Source organism: Symphalangus syndactylus, chromosome 19 (genome assembly GCF_028878055.3).
Source record: "Symphalangus syndactylus isolate Jambi chromosome 19, NHGRI_mSymSyn1-v2.1_pri, whole genome shotgun sequence".
NCBI lineage: Eukaryota > Metazoa > Chordata > Mammalia > Primates > Hylobatidae > Symphalangus > Symphalangus syndactylus.
The window spans coordinates 22994450-23016765 of record NC_072434.2 but is presented as its reverse complement, the minus strand read 5'-3'; the positions used below and the strand labels follow the sequence as shown (position 1 = coordinate 23016765).

Here is a 22316-nt window from a genome sequence, read left to right as displayed (position 1 = left end):
AACTCGGGTTCCTCCTCCCACAGCTTCCTTTAGCAGAGGGCTTTCTGGGGGACGCCCAGACCCATCCAAGGTCACTGAGCTGGCGGGTCCCCGGCTTCAATAGGGGTCCCTTGTCCAGCAGAATTGAAGGGTCAAAAGACGAGAGTGAGTGCTCAGAAGGAGGAGGGAGTTCTGAGGGAGAAGAAAGGGTGTACTTGGAGGGCAGTAATGAGCTTGACGCTGGAAGCCTGGTGCCGCCGCCCCTGTCTCTGCATCTGCCTCTTGGATGGAGACCCCGCTGCTTCCTTAAATCCCATGCGGAGCCACCTGAGGAAGGTTTGTGTGCCCTCGGGTCTCTGGCAAGAATCAATTCCAGTGGAAGATTCCTTGCCTCGTCCACTGCTGGCGGGGATATTGACATCCTTCCAGGGGATCTGAAATAGGGCTGCCCCCCCAGGGAGCGTTTCCCGTCGTCGAGGTAAAGGCCTGGAGCGCCGAGGGCTTAGGCTTCTGAGCTAGGGGTTCCCTTGGTTCTTAGGAAAGGCCGTTTTCTCTCGCTCGAGACTTTCTGCTCTTTCAATCCCCCTCCATTTCGCTGCTACGCTTAGGTGTTGGCCTGGACTAGACTTTCAAAGCAGAGGAAAGGGCTTCCTTCCGTGATACAAGCTCCTCCGTTAATTTTTTTAAAGCATGGATTTTTAAAACCTAGTCCCCAGCCACTATTCCCTCCCGCACCCCTCCCATTTTTTGAGGATTTTTCTTTCCTGGAAGGTCTACCTGTGGAGAGATAAATGAGTGCCAGCTGGCCTTTTGCCACCACCACTCTCCATCTTTCGGGGATGTGGTGGGAGGGTAGACTGGCATGGACCAAGAAGTCGCTAGTGTGGCCTAAGCAAGTCCCTTCTGGCCCTGGCAGCTGGCGTTATGAGCATGGTCACAAAGCTTGCCTCACTAGGTCAGCCTCAGCCTCAGTTTCAGCCTCAACTCAAGGCAGGGTTTCTTGATACACTACAATTTCAAGGTCCTGTCAGACCCTCTTTCAACTTCTTTCAACTCTCCTAACTTCCCCCTGCTTCACCAAGCAGAGGTGAAATCACCACCACACACTGAGGGTTGGAGGTTTCCTCTTAGGACCAAGGGTATGGAGTCCTGCATCCTTGCCAGGCTAGAATCTGGGAAAGGTGCTGTATCATAAGTGCCCCCATAAATTCTTCGAATTGCTGTGGGAGGAGGTTCTTCTTAATTAAGGCTTTGAAACAAACTGATTTTCAAAGTTCACGAGCAAAGCAGGGCAACCACTGTAGTGAGCCCTGAAACTGACTCCCTTTCTTTCTTAGTTCTCAGTGATATTTAAAACAACTAGGAATACTGAAATGTAGTGACAGTGATACTTGATACTATCACAAAAATTGGAGCTTTTGGCAACTTCAGCCCACTTCTCCATACAAACAAATGGACAGGCCTTCATAAGTTTAAATGTTTCAATGAAACCTGAAGTTGCTACTAAAGCTGGAGTCTAAATAACTTTGATCCTGAATATATATTGAAGAGCAAAATGACAAATCAATTAAGAGAGTCAGTAGTACCTGAATTGCCAGGTGTGGGTGGGTGATGAACAACCCATTTTATATACATTATGCACTGCAAAGATTGGAATAATTTCCAATTCACCAAATACCGGACTGGGCAGTTTCAATGTGTAATCTCTATACCATTCAAATAGAATAAACTTAGATCTTTTGAGATTCAAATTCACCCCCTTGTGGGTGGACTCTGATAATTACTTCGTTGCACAGCAGACCCTAAATATGAGACATTTCGCATGCAGTCAGGAGGCTGGAAAGAATGTTTTTTATCTTGTTGGGAGGAGATCTGAAAACTTTGAATATGCGGCTGGGCTGGTGGTCAAAGAGCTTGCATAACAGATGGTTCTTTAAAACATTTTTTAAATGCTGGGCCTCGGCCTCAAGTGGTTGGTCCCATCAGACAACAGAATGAAAAAGTACAGCCTGGACTGATCCTTGTATTCTGTGTGGAAACACAGGTCACTAAACCTGGAAAGTCTGTCGCTTAGATGATCTTGGGCTCCAGTCGAGGGTCTTTTAAAAGTGAAAAAAGGGACTAGGGAGCAGGCTGGGGAAATAGGAGTCGCTGCCCCTTCCTCTAATTCTATGAGTGAGCTCTTGGCTTGTGGCCCGCCTCTCATTGAGCCGGGACCCTCGGCCCCTTCAGGGTCTCAGTGCCCTGGGGAGTTGAAGCTGGAGGACCCTTGACCGCAGACCAACTCTGCATGTAAGAACGGTCAGCTGAATTTTCTCCTTTCAGTGGTTTAAATGGGTGTTTAACTCCCCTTCATCTCCTCATCCGACACACTAGCGAGGGCACACGCCCACACGCGCCCCCATCCCTTCTTGTTTCCCCTCAGCTCGAGGAAATTGCCGCTCTGGCTGCTTCTTCTTCGCCGCCACGATCAGACAGAGGTCGCTTCTGACTAGCTGTAAGAGCCGGCTGCATTTACATCCCCCCCGCCCCGGGCCAGGGTGGGGTGGGAGGGGGTGAGGCGGGGTGAAGAGGTTGGGGCAGGCCGGGGGACTGGAGCCTGAGCCTCATCCTTATTGGCTGGCGGCTAGTGTCCGACCTGAGTCCGGGACCCGCGTCCCCATTCACTATCTTCACCCCTCAACCCAGCCTTCCCCCCACCCCCGGCCCTACTTACCTTCTTCTCCCCCTCGTCTTCCCCCCTGTCCTTCCCAGCACCGTCACCCTCGGGGCTGGGAAGGGCCGTTCTCGGACCCGCGCGGGGAGTGGACCAGGCAGGAGAGGGAGGTTGGAACTTCACAACTCCACACTTGCGATAGTGAGCGAGAGCGAGGCAGAGAGAGATAGGGGGAAGGGGCGGAGAGGAGGGGAGAGAGAAGGGAGGCGAGAGAAAGAGGAGAGAGACCCCTGCCGATCCTGAGCCAGAGGGCAGTGGAGGGAGGGGAAGGAGTCGCCCGAGACGTCCGGGAGCAGTGGCAGCGGCACAGCCGGCGAGGCAATAGCAGCCCCGCGGTAGCCTCCGCTGCCCTCCGGGAGCTCGGCGGTTCACGGCTCCGCGCCCCGGGCAGCTGCGTCCTCGCCACCGCCTCCGCCTGCGCCCTTGCGGAGCCAAACCAGAGGGCCGGGACGCTGTCTTCCTCGCCTCCTTTCTTAACCCTGACCTCCTCCTCGCAGCTCGGGGGCGGCTCCGGAGCTGCGAGACCGGACAGGGCTCAGAGGTCCTGCCCGGCAGCCCCGAGGAGGGGGAGGCACGCTCCGGCGAGGCGAGAGGGTTGGGTGAGCGGGCACCCCGGTCGCCCCTTCCTTCTTTTCGCCGGAGTTGAATCTGTGCTGCCCGTGTCCAGGTGCTGGGCTTCTGGACCGACACGGATCCCCCATCCCCGCCCGCGGTCGGCTTGTCATGCTGCCCAAAGTGGAGACGGAAGCCCTGGGACTGGCTCGATCGCATGGGGAACAGGGCCAGATGCCGGAAAACATGCAAGGTAAGGAGGCGCCGCGCGGCGCTCCGGCTCCCGCTGCTTCCCCACCCCCGGGCTCGCCCTGCAGGCTTCAGCCTCCCGCCCCGCGCGGGCGCGGGAGTAGCCCGGCTGGGCGCTCGCAGTCGCGGGAGTCAAGCCCCCTCCCCAGGTGCAGGCATAAAAGTTTATGGCTCTTGAACAATGCGGGGCAGAGGTTTTTCCAATCAACGTCTAATTGGCCGCTTCTAATTAAGGAAAGAGAGACTTCCAGCTCTATGGCAACCCAAGCAGGGCAGCTTAAGGCTAAAGGTACTTTAGAATAATAAGATCATTCTAAGAAGAAATGGAATGTCTCACTGGACACCCGAACAGGTTCTCCGTCATTGGAATTGGTGTGTACTGTACTTCAACCAGTACTCTTGTGTGGAGGGAGGCGACCCAGTCTAGGAAAGTCAACTACAGAAAGAGGTGACCTCCGAAAGGATTGTCTTAGCGGTATTAGAATGTATGTGACCACACCAAAAGCCCAGGCGGACACCCGCAGCCAGCTCGGATTTTGACAATTCAAAACTGCTGGCAGAACTGAAGGGAAAAAGTTACCCCAACCCCCATCCCCTGTACGCGTAGTGCTGAGTGAGTCGGGGTTGGGGGGGTGGGTAGCGGTTCGTTTATTGCCCCCTTTTAAAATCTGAGATCTGAAAATATGGAAGTCCCATTCGTTTTCCCAGTTCTTGATTGCCAACAAAAAAACAAATCCCGCTGGCTGTATTTTCTCCTCATTCCAAAATAACAACTCTAGATCTGGCTTGTATTAAGCCCTTCAGAAGTTTATCTCATTTGCTCTGGGCCGGGGAGGGAACAATGCTAGGAAAAGTCACCGGTGCTCTTCCATCCTCGCCCCTTCCAGGGTGCAGGATGTGCGGGCCGGCGGGCCTGTGATCCCGGAACGCTTCCTGCCATCCCCTTGCGCGAACTTGAAAGGGCTGGGAGGTGTTGAGAGCAGAGTTCAGAGCTGGTGCACTCTGCGGTGCTGAGAGTGGGCGGCGCGCGCGGGCGCTCAGGCCCGGGGACCTGTAGTCGCCCTACAGCGGAGGGGAAAATACGTAGCTGGAGGGCGTGCGCCGTGCGGCTGTGATCCGTTACCCCATCTGTCATCCTGGGGGTTTCTCCAAGCCTCTAGGTAGGGCTGTGAGAGTCCCCTAGAGCTGAGGCCCCAGAGGCTGACCTGTGGGTCTGGCTGCTATGGGAACCCGGCTGGTCCAAAGAAGCCTTTCTTCTGGGCACCTGGAATTCCAGCTTTGTGTGGGGCATTGGGGAAGTGGCGCGGGGGGGCTGGGTTGGGGGACCTCAGCCGGCAGCTCCGGAGAGGGCCTAACCTTGGGGTCGCTGGGTGAGGCCTGCACGCTTCTTGGCTCCAAAAGGAAAGTTTCTTCTTCTCGTTCTGGTGCGAGAAGCCAAAGGCTTATTTTGAGAACGGAGAGAGAAATGTTATTGGTAACGTTTTCTTTGGAAAGTTCCAGGGGGGTCTTCTGGACACACTACCTAGTGCCCCCAAACCAGAGAAGCAGTTTTTCTTTGGTGCCTGGACTCAGAAGTCGCCACTCACTCAGCCCATGGTTCGAAATCAGCATGGGAAGCGCCGGGGCAAGGCTTCGTCGGAGACTAGAGGCCTGCCTGTCGGGAGGAGCCCCTGGGGATGGGGACCCCATTCTCCTGCTTCCTCTGGTTCCCACCTGGGACGCCTCCGTAGGAGCCCAGAAAGACGATCCACTACATGGCACGGGACAGCGCAGCGCGCCCAACTTTGAGGGAACTTTGTGCACCTCTCTGAGGCCCTAGCTTTCCAAGGCACCGCCGTCCGTTCTTCTTTCTCTAGACCGAAACTGGGGAAGAGTGTGGGCGCTTCTTTGCCCCGATGGTTTCGCCTCTCCAAACGCCTACTTCGGCTGCACCAGGGCATCTGGGAAACTCTGAAAGGCGCCCAGGCCTCACACAGCAGCGTCTCCCTACTCAGCCTCTGTCTTTGGGTTTTTTCAAGAGGGTCTCTACCTCATGCCTCGGTCTTTCTTCGATGTCGGGTCCCCGAGGTAGGCACGGAGTCCCTCTGAAAGCAGTTGCCTATCTGTGCCCCTTTGGTGTAAAGTTAGAGTTTACTTTGTTGGGGGAAGGGGAGGTAGAAAAGATCACAGCTGGGAAAGTGCGCTTTAATCCTTGTTCCTAAAACATGCCTCAAGACTGTCATCGCGGTTGTTAGGAGAGCTATCAACGTCTAGGGGCTATAAAGGAATTTCTGAACCCTCGGCCCTTCCCAAACCCCCAGGTTCCTAAAACCCTAGCGGGGGTCTCTTGGGGTTGGGATTCAGGCTGGCACCGCTGGGAAGACCGCGCCTAGCATCCCTTTATTAATATTTCACGAAGGCAGGCTCCTGCCTCCTCTGGAGCCTCTTTTCTCGGAATGTTCTCAAACTCTGGCTAACTCACTCCCCTGTAAGCGCCAGCCTAGGGCTCTGTGGCCCGGGAAGAGACGGGTCAACTCCACGGGTCTGCGCGCAGTCCTCAGTCGCAAAGTGCTGCAAGTGAGCCCCCGAGGGCCCTTTCCGACCGAAGATCTCGGGAACCAAAGAGAAAAAAACTTTATTTTCAAAAGAACAAGTATCACTGCGGCGATACTGTGGCCGAGGACTTTGGCGATGGGGTGGGGGCTATTTCTCTTTCCTTTTTGGTAAACAAATCAGAGGAAACTTCTGCCCGGCCGTGGCTTTCCCATCCCCCACCTGCCCCACCCCCTGCAAACGCCACTGATGAACTTAAAACAAACTCGGCTCCGTGTTTGTGCGCCGTTGGGTAGCAGGAGGTAGAGCCTAGGCGAGAGCCTGGTGCGCCCACGGGTTTCGCCGAAGAGTGCCCGGGGGAGTGCGGGCAGGGTCCCGGCTGCGCTGACCTGCGTGTGCCCGCCCACCCGCGCCCCGCGCTCCCATACTTGTCCTGTGTGGATGTGGAGTCCCCGGGAAATACCGGATCAGGCACTTCCTGGGGTCTCCTGGTCACTGCCCTTCCTGTGCATAGTTTGTCATCTTTTTAGCTGCGAAGACGCCTTCGTGGGTCTGCGTCCGGAGCAAGGCGGTTACCCGATCCCGTCAGTGAGCCGCGCCGCGCGTCGTGGCGGCCTGATTTCTGTTTAACTTTAACAGGGCGATCTCGAGGTGTTTATATTTTGCTATGATGATCGGAAACATGTGAGGTTCATTACAGGGCTTCAATACTTTGAAACCAAAACCCTCCTGTGTGTCTTTTACTCTTCTGGTATTTTTCCCCGTACGGGCGTCCTCTATTTTCTTTTTCCTTCTTTTTATTTTCACAGATTTTCAAACGTGAGGAGATGAAAGTATCCAGAATAGAAAAGTACTGTCAATACGGAACTGAATGTTTCGATTATTCTAACAGATCTGAACGTTGGGAGCCTCAGGCTGTTTAGTTAAAGTGGGCTGCCGCTGAGAAGCGGGTTTCTGGGGCTTTAGTTTCTCTGTCGGACAGAGTTTGCAAATTGGTGCTGCTGTCCCCGTAAGCAAGGTGCACTTGCAGCAAACCACTTCAAGAGGGAGGCAATAAAGCCTGCGCTTCTCTACCTTACGCGAAGGTGACATTTTGGAACTTAACTTCATAGGGATTTAAAAGAAATTCTAAACTGTTACCTTATGCAATTCGTGTCTCTATTTGTTGCTTTGTAGAGTTATGAGACTTGTGTTTAAAAGTGGTCAGTTTAAAATGTTAACAAAAGAAGTTGGAATTTTTTGTGGCACATGGAATTATATGAGGTGCATGCTCATTGATGACAAAAGTTGTTTTACTTGTAAAAATAATTCAGTAAGACCTTGCTAAAAATTGTTTTTATTTTATATTTTACCATGTGATATTTGCCCAGCAATCACCAAAATGCTTTTTGTTGCAGGATTAACACCTACATGTAAATTAATTGAATATATGTATATATTTCTTTTTGTTTTAGTGTCTCAATTTAAAATGGTGAATTACTCCTATGATGAAGATCTGGAAGAGCTTTGTCCCGTGTGTGGAGATAAAGTGTCTGGGTACCATTATGGGCTCCTCACCTGTGAAAGTTGCAAGGTTTGCTCACACATTGCTACCTGAAAAATATAATGTCCAACACCAAAATAAACCAGCGGATTACTTCTTTTAAGCTAAATTTAGGCTCCCTTTTTAAAGACTCAACTAAAAATGACAAACAGGGAGAAAGAGAGAGTCTTAGGGAGATAATTCTTAGAAGTGTGTGTCTGATTTAGTTCAAAAGGCAAAGAAATTTATGCTGTTTAGAAAACTTTGCCAGTCTCATGGTTCTAAAATACTTTATTGTAGTAAAGTGATATAGCTGTAGAAAGACTTCCATTTCTAACAGTCCTAAATATTGATTTTGCTTGACTTATATATATTTAAAGCATCGTTGCTCTTGAAAGGGAATATGACAAAGTATTTCCCAAATACATTTTAACTTCAGAGTATTTCTGTGCTATAAGTCTAAACATTTTTTATCCACAGACATAAAAGCCTAAATTCCCAACTGTGTGATTTCATCTTGATTTATTCCAAAATAATTTTAAGGATTTTTTGAAATTTATATCATAAAGACCAAGAAATCAGATTTTAGTTTTTAATATAATAATTTTTATAAATATATCATATGACCTATTTAAATGCATGGGTTTTAATATGTAAAATATGCTGTATTGTTACCAATAATATAAATTATACTTTAAGAATTTATCTCAGGACTTTTTAATATATTCCCAGTAAATTCAATATTCACTATTTTTCAAAGTTTTTTTGTTTGTTTGTCTTTGTTTTTAAGTGGAAAACTCAGTACAATTACTTAAACCACCACCAGGAAAATCCCTCCATTCTCTATAACAAAGTAAGAATGTTTCTCTTTGTGGCAAGTGGGTTAAATATGAATACTATCCTGGTAAATCTCTTATTATAAAGCTACACATTTTATTTTTGATTAATTTTTTTACATAAAATATAAGGAAAGCTCATACCGTGTGTGCTACAATTCAGCTATCTGTGATACGTGCTTTTCCCTTCCATTAGTTTTGCCTTTTTAAAAACAGTTCCCACACTTGAATGTATTCCAGTGGAATTATGAGCATTTTCCCATTTTACTCTTTAAATCCTTTTGCTTTTAACTATCCAGTGTTGACATTTGTTAAAAATTCTGAGGTGTTTTGCTATTCAGTTTTTTCCGCTGGTATTTTGCAATGGTTCATCACTGAAATTATATCAGACTACTTAAAAACAATGCCAGGACTTCATGAGTACCTCTATCTGGAACACGTGGGATAATAGGAAAATAGATTTAAAAAAATAATTTGATCAATATAGAGTGTATTTTTTCTGACTGTTGGGATGAAATGGTGTGTAGCCAAATCTCCCCAGGATTTGACGGATTCTTCAAGAATATAACTGATGCCAGAAAAATCTCCACCATGGCCTGGCGCAGTTTGGGAAGGTTGATGTTGCTGAAATGTAAAATAAACCACAGAACCACATAAGGGCTCAAATAGTGCAATGAAAGGATTTACTGGTGATTTTCTAAAAATGAAACAATGGAAAAGACAGGTGTTAGATTTATAATACGTCTCACTATTTTCTCTGTCTTATAGGGATTTTTTAAGCGAACAGTCCAAAATAATAAAAGGTACACATGTATAGAAAACCAGAACTGCCAAATTGACAAAACACAGAGAAAGCGTTGTCCTTACTGTCGTTTTCAAAAATGTCTAAGTGTTGGAATGAAGCTAGAAGGTAAGATTCTTCTAAAGACTACTGCCTATTAAAACTATCCAAGGACATGGACTTTAAAACAACATTGTGCTTACAGCATGGTAACATTATTTTCCCAGCATTTTAACACTACTGACAATACTGTAAGATCTTTCTATGTTTCATCTGCAGAATAGTCTGAGTCTCATTTAATCATGGTGACATCTAGTAGGAAAAAAATTTAAAATATTAGTTGTCTTTCCCCCCTCCCATCGCTTTTTTTTTAGTCTGGGGAGCAGATGCATTTGACACAAAAAAAGGGAAAAATACCAGGTTATGAAAATAAGACTAAAGCAATCCAACTGAAAACAAGAATAATTTGTAAAACTATTAAAAGTAAAATATCCTTTGAGTTTTTAAATCAAGGTACCCTAGGAAAAGTTTGATTTAAATTCTTTTTAAAATAGGTGTGCTTGTCATAAGTGTTAACTACTAATTTCATGATTCTTAAGCAAGAGTTAAAGCCTTTAATGGTGAAAAGGAGTTTCTCACGTAGGATATTATTTTTGATAATGTAGAAATGTATTTTTTTAGAAGATAATGACTGAGGCTGCAAAATAAAAAATTGAGAATCAGGAAACATGAAAAATAATGAACTATTAAGTCATTAGCAAAGGTCTGACAAGAACAAGAAAGTGGCTCCTGAAAAGCCACACTTGAACTTTGTTGAAAGAGCAGACCCTATACTAAAATGTACAGATTGGCAGGCAGTAAAGTTAATATGTGACTGCTGTAAATAATTTGTAGTTCATGGACTACTATGGTATGTTGCTGCTTTCTAGCCTCTGACCTACTGGCTTTCCATGGATTAAATATACTGCAAATAAAGCAATAACAGGGATACATATCACCGATGGTGCTAGATACAAGAGTGCATTTTATTTGATCAATGAGGCACAGGCTATTTTTATTTGGAACTTTTCTGTTATATGGAACTCATACTTGATAGAAATACTAAAAAAAAAAATCATATAAATCTGCTGAATAACTAACACACTTCTTCTGAATAGGGGTAGCCACTTTGGTTATTATGAGGACTGTTAATGTCAGTATCATTTTTAAGAGATCATGAAAGAAAATAATTGATGCTTATTAATTTTCTTGTTACCAATCACTATTATTTCCCAATAACTATTATTTCCCAATAACTATTATTATTATTATAACTACTATTATTCCCAATCACTATTATTTGGGAATCACTATTATTCCCAAATAGCAAAATATTATGGTAGATGCTTACTACAGTAAGAGACTCAGAAGATAAGTAAATGTTGTGATTTTGCATGATGCCATTTAATTCCTTTTCAACAAAAATAATAAGGCTGCATTTCTTTACCTTAAATAATTAAACTTTCTTTTTTTTAAATTAAGCTTTCACAATTGTAAATCACTTGTGGTACATGCTCATGCTTCCTTAGGAATGATATGAAACAGCTGAATATTCAATAAATTATCATCCAGATGAAAAACTCTTTATATTCTTGTGCAATATTCTGTATACCTAGAATTTACAATAAATTTTTAATGTGATACTAATCCTAAGATAAAAAGCTCAAAAACTTAACCTCCAGCAAGTTCAATATGTCACAAGCTATCAGAGGTCTCTAGTTTCTGTCTAATTGCCATTGGCCACTATGGACTTAGAGGGAACTGCTAACTAACTTATTAGTCATGGCTGCAGACTCCACACACCACTGTGGCAGAAGACTCTCTTGACAGCTTCTGAAATGAATTAATTTGTTTTAATTATGTCCAGTTCTACTTAAATTAAAAGCAGTAACTGGTGGTCATCTGATGTGGGCTCATCAAGTCCAGGTGAAAATGATTTTCCAAGAAGAACATGTCCCCACCCCTTTTGTAATTGCAACAAGGTAGCCAAAATGGCTTTCAGGGAGGAAGATATCTTGTGGGAAAGTATTCACAATTTAATCCTAAATTGGGTAACTCAATTCCACACCTCCGCAAAAGAAAACCCCAGAGCAGTTTGGGTTTCCATAAGGAACTGGCATAATAAAAGCATATACTCTTAGTAGAACGACTGATACTCTTTCTTAGCAATGTGAAATATTTATTTTTATTTTATTTTATTTATTTATTTTTTGAGACAGGAGTTTCGCTCTTGTTGCCCAGGCTGGAGTGCGGTGGTGTGATCTTGGCTCACCACAACCTCCACCTCCTGGGTTCAAGCGATTCTCCTGTCTCAGCCTCCTGAATAGCTGGGATTACAGGCACCCACCACCACGCCTGGCTAATTTTTTGTATCTTTAGTAGAGACGGGGTTTCATCATGTTGGCCAGGCTGGTCTCGAACTCCTGACCTCAGGTGATCCACCCGCCTTGGCCTCCCAAAGTGCAGAGATTACAGGTGTGAGCCACCGCACCACGCCTATGTGAAATATTTCTACGTCTAACAAAAATTATGAACTCTCCTCCGTCCACAAAAGGGTTAATATGTCCCTATGTGCCCAAAATATTTTTTTGATGACAACACACACTTGGAGGAAGGAATTCATAAATAAAGAGGACATGGTTTTTTGGGAAATCTTTGTGGCCTATTGTAACAAAAACAACCACACACATACCACTTCTTGTCGATTTACATTTCTAAGTATCTGAAGAATGCTAATAATTTGCACCTTATTCATACCTTTCCTTCCTTCCCCCCACCCCACCCCCAACAGCTGTAAGGGCCGACCGAATGCGTGGAGGAAGGAATAAGTTTGGGCCAATGTACAAGAGAGACAGGGCCCTGAAGCAACAGAAAAAAGCCCTCATCCGAGCCAATGGACTTAAGCTAGAAGCCATGTCTCAGGTGATCCAAGCTATGCCCTCTGACCTGACCATTTCCTCTGCAATTCAAAACATCCACTCTGCCTCCAAAGGCCTACCTCTGAACCATGCTGCCTTGCCTCCTACAGACTACGACAGAAGTCCCTTTGTAACATCCCCCATTAGCATGACAATGCCCCCTCACGGCAGCCTGCAAGGTTACCAAACATATGGCCACTTTCCTAGCCGGGCCATCAAGTCTGAGTACCCAGACCCCTATACCAGCTCACCCGAGTCCATAATGGGCTATTCGTATATGGATAGTTACCAGACGAGCTCTCCAGCAAGCATCCCACATCTGATACTGGAACTTTTGAAGTGTGAGCCAGATGAGCCTCAAGTCCAGGCTAAAATCATGGCCTACTTGCAGCAAGAGCAGGCTAACCGAAGCAAGCACGAAAAGCTGAGCACCTTTGGGCTTATGTGCAAAATGGCAGATCAAACTCTCTTCTCCATTGTCGAGTGGGCCAGGAGTAGTATCTTCTTCAGAGAACTTAAGGTATGCCACCAGCTATTACAACTTACAGTACCCCTTTTAAGAGAGACCTGTGTTCCTAATTAATGCATTCTTGGTGCTGAAAGTACGTGTTCGTTAATTTTCTACTTTGTATGATTTACAGAGTAGACGTAATTTTATTACCTTCACTTCAGGACTATGGCAGCTTAACTTTACGGGGCTTTGATTTTGTGTAGTCCTTAATTTGGGGGGGATGGCATTTAACATAAAGTATAGGAAACTTGGGCTTTTTTTTTCTAAATAGTAGAATATCTGTATTCCTTTTAATTCGGATGGTTTGTGGCTTAAAACGTTTCAAGTCAATGTGAAATAGCGCCTAGTAAATTATTTTTCTTGAAAATTACCAAGTGAAGAGCTATATTATAATGGTGTCATCTTGAAGGTTTCTTTTGAAGGAAAAAATGCCAACATTTAGTAGTGTTTAGACTCTAAGGAATGAAAATGATACCACTGGTTAGTAGTATCAAGTAGGTATTTACTACTGTTTGCCTTGACATTAGGTTGGTAAAGCCTTTGTTTTCGGAGCAGATTCCAATAGGATGTTTACTGTCATTGGATGGGGAATGGGCAAATGGTGAGTGCTAGTTTACTTGGTTTGGGTTGTAGTTCTCATAATCTATGTCTTGTTGATTTTAGTGGACTGGTACATTGTAAACATAGTACTTGTTTGTATAGGGATCTATGTTTAAATTCATAATTATTTTATTTCCTGAAACTTAAGTCTGAATTAATGTGGGAAAGTTATTTAGAAGTTTGGAATCTAAGAGGGGCTACCAAAACACATTTGGTAGTCAGTGGTTTCATTCCTATTTTAAAAGTGAGTCTTGAGTTTGATTTCCAAGTGTATTTTGTCACAAAATCAATTTCTTCCTTTTGCTGTCATGGGGAGAGATGCAGCTGCTAAATATCTGTGACTTGTGATTACCTAGGACAGGAGATTGATTGTAAAATTTCTGAGAGAAGGAAAATGCAAAGCCAACTTTTAATTTTAAGAGTTACTGTTAAAAATCGTCTGTGTAAGTAGATGGTCTGGGGAATGTGGAAGCCACAAGCAAATGGAAAATAATGCTTTCATAGCAGTCTACATCAAGCACTGTTCTTTGTAAATGGAAGCAAAAAAGTTACCTGAGCAGACTTAAATAAGTTGATACGATTCCATCAGCACGCTCTTAAGACTGTGGACACATCCAGCTCTTTATTTCCACGTCCTTTATAGCTACACTTAAAAATGGCTGAAGGATATCTCAGGCTGCAAAGGGCAAGCAGAATGCACTGCATTAGCACAATTAGGCCAGATATTTTCCGAGTATGTGTTAGGGTCTGTAACCACTCTATGATAATCAGAACATTTTTCATGAAAAAACAAACCACCCAAACACTTTCCTGATATTCTTACATTCAAAACTGTGTCCTTAATAGAACAGGTAAAGTGTTTGAAAATGAAAATTAAAATGATAATTTTAGATACTGTCGAAAGGTTAGGTAATGTAAAAATGAGGAAAACACAGACTTTTTACAATCCAATGAACTGATCTGAACTCTATCTTCATCGCTTAATAATTACGTCTTCATAGGCAGGTTGTTAGACTCTCTGAGCCTTGGTTTTTCTCATGTGTAACTTGCATATGTGGTGTTTGTGGAGGAGTATTGGGAGCACAGATGTAACAGTACTTATACTGGGGAGGTTTTCAAAGGAAAATGAGAATATGCAGATTAAGCACTTAGTACTGGGAGTCTGGCATATACTACATACTCAATAAAGTGTGGTGCTGTTTTAAATTGATATTATTGGGGCCGGGCGTGGTGGCTCACGCCTGTAATCCCAGCACTTTGGGAGGCCGAGGCAGGCGGATCACCTGAGGGCAGGAGTACGAGACCAGCCTGACCAATACGGAGAAACCCCGTCTCTACTAAAAATACAAAAAAATTAGCCGGGCGTGGTGGCACGTGCCTGTAATCCCATCTACTAGGGAGGCTGAGACAGGAGAATCGCTTGAACCTGGGAGGCGGAAGTTGCGGTGAGCCGAGATCTTGCCATTGCACTCCAGCCTGGGTGACAAGAGTGAAACTGCATCTCAAAAATAAGTAAATAAATAAATAAATAAATAAATTGATATTATCATTGTTGTTTTATGAAAAATGTGCAGAATCTACATAAGTTTTATATTTAGGATCAAAAACATGCAATTATAGTCTCTTAGTTTAACATTGGTAAAAACTATTACATGTGTTATAGAGTAGTATGATTGTATTATAATTAACAGTTATTAATCAGTACTAATTAAGGACCTAAAATTGGCCAAATGGTAAGTTGGGTATAAGGTAAATACAATGTTGAATAAAACAAGATGTTTCCTCTCAGAGTTTATAATAAGCCAGTTTCATAAATAATTATTTTAAAAAAATAAAGACAGCCGCAGAGAATAAAAATATATTTTACAAATCAACAAGGAAAGAAATAATGCATATTATTTTCATGTAAAAAAGGAAACATTATGAAGTAAATAATAGCTAGTGGCTGTAAGGCATTAAGAGGGCTGGGAAAATTTGTTTTTTCCACTATTCCTCTCTTTTGCCTCCTCTGTGGATAAATTTTACAGTGAGCTTCTTTATATAGCATGAGGTTAAATATTTGGCTAAAACATAAATATCTTTGAGAATGGGGCATATAAAAGCATTTTTCAATCAATTATGGTGTTGTTTAATGCATTTACCAGTCTTTCATAGAATACGAAACATGGAAAAGGGAAAAAAGTACAAACACGAGGGTCATCTGCAAGGGGTGGGAGATATTCCCAGAAGAGAAAGATAATTTTGACCCACTTCACAGTTTGCCTTGGGCTTACATTGACCAGGAGTGATTCAAGTATTTTTCAGTGAACAAAGAGTAGAATTCAGAAAAACTTAAGGATAGTTTCAGTAGAGAGTTGGGAGGTGACTATTGACATTTGGAAGAAATCCTTTTCCTTTCGTTTATAAATTTATTTTGTCGGAAAGTAAACCAACTTATTTGAAGCCAGGATTGAGACATCTCTGGGGCTGTGGCTTTCAATTTTTTTAATCATGACCCGCAGTAGGAAATGTATTTTACGGCGGGACATAGTGTACCAAACACATCACACGGGCGCACACACACAGAGATGCACAAACACACAAACACATACACACAACTAAACCAAAGTTTCACCAGATAGTACATAATCTACAAGCCACGCACTCTGATATTTTCTATCTATTCTACTTTAGTCTAATTTATTTTATGTTTTTAAAAAAATTCTGGTCACGACTCACTAAATTGATTTCACGGCCCGTTAATGGGGCGTGACCTGCAATTCAGGAAACCTTGCTGCTCTAGAGGAGGTTTCATCGGCCATCCATTGGCGTTGCCTACCTGCTACGATTAAGGATAGTAACTCCGGAAAAAGGTCTCTTCCTCCTGGCATGGCCTATAAGACATCCTTGAAACCCACAGTCTGAGTCCCCACGCTATCTTTCTGTAAAGGTTGTAATTTTAAAATATCATTTGGGAAGATAAATGCTCTTTTTTATTCAATTTGATTTTAATTATTTTTGTAGAGACAGGGGTCTCACTCTGCTGCCCAGGCTAGTCTCAAACTCCTAGGCTCAAGCAATCCTCCTGCCTTGGCCTCCTAAAGTGCTGGGATTACAGACAGGAGCCATTGTGCCTGTTTTATTCATTAAATATCTGTCCTTTTCTTGGTAACTTCACAGCAAATTACCTATCAAGTGATATACTTATTGGACAGATTTTTTATACCTCTAAAACCCAAAGATGAAAAATCACATATTTGCTCCTAATTAGGCAATTTTGAAATGACTTCTTGCTCACTCTTTTTTTTTTTGAGACGGAGTCTTGCTCTGTTGCCCAGGCTGGAGTGCAGTGGTGCGATCTCAGCTCACTGCAAGCTCCGCCTCTTGGGTTCACGCCATTCTCCTGCCTCAGCCTCCTGAGTAGCTGGGACTACAGGTGCCCACCACCACGCCTGGCTAATTTTTTGTATTTTTAGTAGAGATGGTGTTTCACCATGTTAGCCAGGATGGTCTTAATCTCCTGACCTTGTGAGCTGCCCGCCTCAGCCTCCCAAAGTGCTGGGATTATAGGCATGAGCCACCACACCTGGCCTACCTCTTGCTCACTCTCTCAGGACAAATTATACTCTCTACCACGTAGGACAAACAGAGAATTTCATTTGTTTACTAGTTAAGGGAACAGAAGGGCCAGGAAATTTGGTAGGTTGTTTTGTTTTTCTATACATCTACAAGGTGCAAAAAAAGGTATTCTGGTTTTCATTCAAAAGATTGGAATGAAAAAGAAGAAATTACAACTCCCCAACTCTCATAGAAACCATAAAATTTCAGAGCTGGAAGATGAAAGGGAAAAGGGCTAGAGGACACATAAGTGAGCTGCTTTGTTTTTTTAACACACTTGTAAAGGACAATTCTGGTCTTCATCCAAAATAATGGCTTGAGAAAGATGAAATTAATACTCTGAAACTTGTAGCTTTTGCCACAGCAGATGTGCATCAAAAGATACTCATTGCCTAGAAATCACAAGGTTTTTCAGAGCTAGAAGAGATCACTGAGATCATTTGACCCTACCTCTTTTTACATATGAAGAAACTGAGGCAGAAGGGAATATAATCTGCCCAAGATTATCCAGCTACTGAATGGCAGAACTGGGACTGGCAGATTCAGGTTCAAAGAAGCAGTCCTCTTGTACGCATTCCCTCATCCTCCCAGCACACACACACACACACACACACACACACACACACACACACAGAGACAGTGTAACCTTTGACTCCAAAAAAAAAACAGTCCTTTGCCAGTGAAGCTAAAGCAAATCTCTAGGTTATCAGAAGCCCATCACTACCATCCAATTACCAAATCACTAATAATCAGTGAGACAGATTTTCCCTGAGTCCAGATGACCCCCTGGGAGTAAATGAGTCACTTTAAAAAGCTACAATAATTCTTTCAGGCCACTGGGGTATCATTCAGTACAGTGGATTCAGCACTTCTGGGCCTTGAAAGAGTTTCTGAAGCATTCTCTAGTGCCCTACCCTCTGCGGATAGTTTACTCTCCAGGAGAATCTGGTTCAGTGACGGCATATGGGCTGTACTCTGCAGTTAAAGCGGCCAAACACGATTATATCCTGTGCTCTACTAGAAGCTGGGCATGTTCAGTATGGGTTTCTTGTTATGTATGCTTGTCGAGATAGCAGAAAGAGAATGCAGGGCGCTCACTTTGGCGGCATATACAATAAAATTGGAAAGATACAGAGATTAGCATGACCCCCTGCACAAAGATGACACACGCATTCATGAAACTGTCCATAAAAAAAGAGAACACAGGATTGTAACCAGGTGATAGGTGAGCCACTAATTATAAAATTTTCTGATCTTTAAACCAAATCTGTTAAGTGGCCTATGCTCTTGACTGTTTCCTTGTGTTTTTAGAAATTAAGAGCTAATTCGAGACTTGTATTCTGCTGAAAGAGCTGTCCTTGTGAGTCAAGAAGATTGGCTTTTTTTTCAGTTATTTTTTTTTCACCTGTGTCTTGAATATCTCACAAATACAAGAGCAGTGAGAAAATAATTCCCACTTTGTTAAACAGCTAATGAATCTGGAGGATCTATTTGATCTTCTAATGAGACCAGATGTCTTAAGAGAATTCTGGGAATGGATATGTAAGAACTTCCCCTCGATGAATGATTCTGATACATGTACTTATTTAAAAAAATCTAAATTAATCCTGACTGAAACTCCCAACTAGCATTTCTGTGGAAAATAGGTCTCAGAGACTCAGGGAGTTTGTGCCAAAGGAATTTAGCCATGCTGAAGTTGGTTTTTAAGTACAGCTTTATCTAAAGCGAGGGCACAAGGCGGGGAGCAAAACTTCTTTTTTCTCTAGCCCATTATGGAAGCTATCTGAGCAGCGTTATTTATTTATTTTTAACATTCTAGATCCTTTTTCCTAAATCACAGTTACCTTTCCCAATACAGGCCTATAATCTTAGACTTTATTGAATCTGCCCCAATTTTAAGCTATATTCTTTAGTAAATTTACTTAGTCCTACTTTTTTTTTTAAGATAGGGTCTCTCTCTGTTGCCCAGGCTGGAGTGCAGTGGCATGATCATAGCTCACTGCAGCCTTGACCTTGTGGCCTCAAGCCATCTTCCCACTTTAGCTTCCCAAATAGCTGGGACCACAGGCGCATGCAACCATGCTAGCTAATTTTTTATTTTTTGTGGAGATGGGATCTTGCGATGTTGCCCAGGCTGGTCTGGAAATCCTGGATTCAAGCAATCCTCCCACCTTGGCCTCCCAAAGTGCTGGAATTACAGGCATAACCCGCTGTGCCTGGCAGCCCTACTTTTTTTTTTTGAGACGGAGTTTCACTCTTGTTGCCCAGGCTGGAGTGCAATGGCACGATCTCAGCTCACTGCAACCTCCGCCTCCCAGGTTCAAGTGATTCTCCTGCCTCAGCCTCCCGAGTAGCTGGGATTATAGCGCCTGCCACCACGCCTGGCTTATTTTTGTATTTTTTAGTAGAGATGGGATTTCTCCATGTTGGTCAGGCTGGTCTCGAACTCCTGACCTCAGGTGATCCACTCGCCTCGGCATCCCAAAGTTTACAGGCGTGAACCACTGTGCCCGGCCAGCCCTACTTTTCTATGGGAGAGAAAGAGAAACTGAGAGAGAGGATCCTGCTTGGTGTCTACCACATTTACTTGCCATGTGGCTCTCTTTTGCCTTCTCCTGAGAGTTGGGGTTGGGAATCATGGGTCCAACACAGCACTCCTCATTGCCATGTGATGTCACAGAGCAGTAGCCACTTTACTTACCTTTGTTTTCACTTCTCTGGATGCAAAGTAGCTAATCTGGGAAGCACAAGGATGACACAAAGAAAACAAACATTAAAGTTTGTTTTCCAGTCAAATTTTTCAATGAAAATTTTCCAATCAAAATTTGATCTCAAGGCACATCAAGCCATCTATTGCCAGTTCTCATACTCATCACAAAGTTGCCAGAATGAAATAAATCGAACCTGCATAGGTTTACAAGGAAATGATAAAACTGGTTTTTCTTCTGCTGAAGGTAGATATGAAAGTGTTCTTTGTGAATTTGGAGAGAATGTTGGAATCAGCAGGTTTGATTCACGGTCTCTAAGGTCTCTCCAGGTGTTAAGCGTCTGCTTTTATATCTTTTTCCAAGCAGACCTGAAACAGAAGGCTTTGGTATGGCTGATAGTGTTGGATGAGAATTTATGTTATTTCAGCCTTTCTCGCTTATATACGTATATTGCGTGTGTCTGTTGTAGACTCAGAAAGCCATTATCTTTCTTCTTGCTCACAATTCACTGAAAGAATCAGCTCTTCTCAGCCAATGCCTGTTTGTGCTATGGCCAACTCACTGTGGGGCAGTGGAACATGCCCACTTACTGTGGAGATGTGTATTGTTCTTTACTGGGGTATTTTGAAAGTACACCAGTGACCTCAAAACTCCCATGCATTAGTTACTTCTACTAAGATAAAATTTACTCTCCCTAAAATTTACTGTTTTTAATGTACAAATAATAAAACAGCTCTTTCACACTTTAAAATTCTCTTGCATCCCTTTGTAATAAACACCTCTCCCCACCCCAGTCCCTGCCAATCCTGATCTGTTATTGTCCTTACAGTTTTTTTTGTTACTTTTAAAAAGAAGTAAATTTGCTTTATTCGTTGAGTATACATTTACAAACTGTAAACTCAGTTTAAGCTCCCTGAAACTTATGGTTTCAGCATAGTTGACCACTAATAGTTTCCATGGAAACATATCCTCCATGGGGCGCTGGGATATTTGGTAAGAGAGTAGTGATGATCATAACTTCACACTGGGTCTGCTTGTTCACATGTTTTATGAGCTTCCTGTTCGTATTAACCTGTATGTTATCTACTGGAACCATGGGGAGAACATGAGAATAGCGAGGCACACCCAAGAAATCCATGTTTAACTAGCTTGGCCATCGTCAGGTGTCTGAATCTGAACAGTGAGAGTAGGACCACACTGCTACTGCATACCTGACTGCCTCATTCTGTGCCCCTCCAGTTCGATATAGCCTGGTTTTGCAAACTGAGGCTTAAGACTCGGCAGCCAAGAGCAAGCCCTTGTTCCTGTTCTGATGAGGATGTACTGAATTACTTTGTATTCAGTTTCCTACGATGACCTTCTCCAATTACACAAAGGAAAACATAATGAATTTACATATCTTCGGGTCAATTTATGAAAAATCATTCTCTTCAGTAATTCAAGTCCTTTAAGACCTGTTGGAAAATGGTACAGACGTGAGCATTTTCCTTGCTCTGCTCAAGGTCATATGGTAAAGGAGAAGAGAAGTAACTTTTCTTGGGTACCCACTAAGCACCTACTCTAGTGCTAGGTGCTTGCAGGCCATTTTCTAGTTTGATCTTTAGGACAGTCCAGTGATGTGAGCAGTGTATGGTCATTTGGTCAGAGTGGGAGTAAAAGACCATCGCTCTCGTATAACATGTTCTCTGTAGAGGATAGGTCTGTCAGTCATAATGACTCATAGAGATGTCAAGTTAATTGATTAGTAAAAGTTTGCTAAATCAATTTTTTTTTTTTTTTTTTTTGGAGACAGGCGACTCTGTCGCCCAGGCTGGAGTGCAGTGGCACGATCTTGGCTCACGGCAACCTCCGCCTCCTGCATTCAAGTAATTCGCTTTCCTCAGCCTCCTGAGTAGCTGGGATTACAGGCGCGCACGACAACATCTATCTAATTTTTGTATTTTTAGTAGAGATGGGGTTTCGCCATGTTGGCCAGGTTGGTCTCGAAACTCCTGACCTCAGGGTGATCTGCCTGCCTCAGCCTCCCAAAGTGCTGGGATTATGGGCATGAGCCAGTGCGCCTGGCCGTAATTGTACTTTTTTTTTCCTTTTTTCTTTTTTTGAGACGGAGTTTCACTCTTGTTGCCTGAGCTGGGGTGCAATGGCACAATCTCGGCTCACTGCAACCTCCACCTCCTGGGTTCCAGCAATTCTCCTGCCTCAGCCTCCCGAGTAGCTGGGATTACAGGCATGCGCCACCATGCCCAGCTAATTTTTGTATTATTAGTAGAAACGAGGTTTCACCCTGTCAGCCAGGCTGGTCTCAAACTCCTGACCTCAGATGATCCACCCGCCTTGGCCTCCCAAAGTGCTGGGATTACAGATGTGAGCCACCATCCTCAGCCAAATTGTACTTTCAGTAAAGTACTTTACTGTTTACAAAGAACTTCCATATACATTTTTTTGGTCCTGGTCTCTGTCTTTCATTTTGGGAGCATGGATGTAACTGTTGTTTTTTAAAGCCTACAACGGAACCATCTCCTATGAATTGACTATCACCTGTCTAAATGCCCTGTTTACAGCATGTTTTACCTGCAAAAGCAGGATATTTAAAGTACTTTATAATTGATAATTGCCATTATCAATATGCTCACCTCTTTACCATATTCCAACAGGTCTTAAAGGACTTGTATTATTTTTTACTGAAGAGAGTGGTTTTTCGTAAGTTTACCCAAACATACGTACATTTGTTATGTTGGTTTTTTGTTTTTTTTGTTTTTGTGTTTGTTTTTGAGAC

At 43.6% G+C, this 22316-nt stretch overlaps 1 protein-coding gene and 1 non-coding gene across 3 annotated transcripts in view; both read left to right on the top strand.

Moving 5' to 3' along the window:
- Positions 1-22316, top strand: part of NR5A2 (nuclear receptor subfamily 5 group A member 2) — a 150766-nt gene that overhangs the window by 8615 nt on the left and 119835 nt on the right. Inside the window, exons 2-5 of one of the 2 annotated variants that reach the window (XM_055233911.1) lie at positions 3363-3500; positions 7483-7601; positions 9155-9296; positions 11998-12644. In XM_055233911.1, coding sequence (XP_055089886.1) covers positions 3363-3500; positions 7483-7601; positions 9155-9296; positions 11998-12644 — 1046 coding nt within the window. The remainder of the gene's footprint in view (positions 1-3362; positions 3501-7482; positions 7602-9154; positions 9297-11997; positions 12645-22316) is intronic. The other variant, XM_055233912.1, reaches the window with a different exon arrangement.
- On the top strand, positions 17923-18027 carry LOC129459048 (U6 spliceosomal RNA). The gene has a single exon (XR_008649864.1). It is a non-coding gene; the product is annotated as a U6 spliceosomal RNA (small nuclear RNA).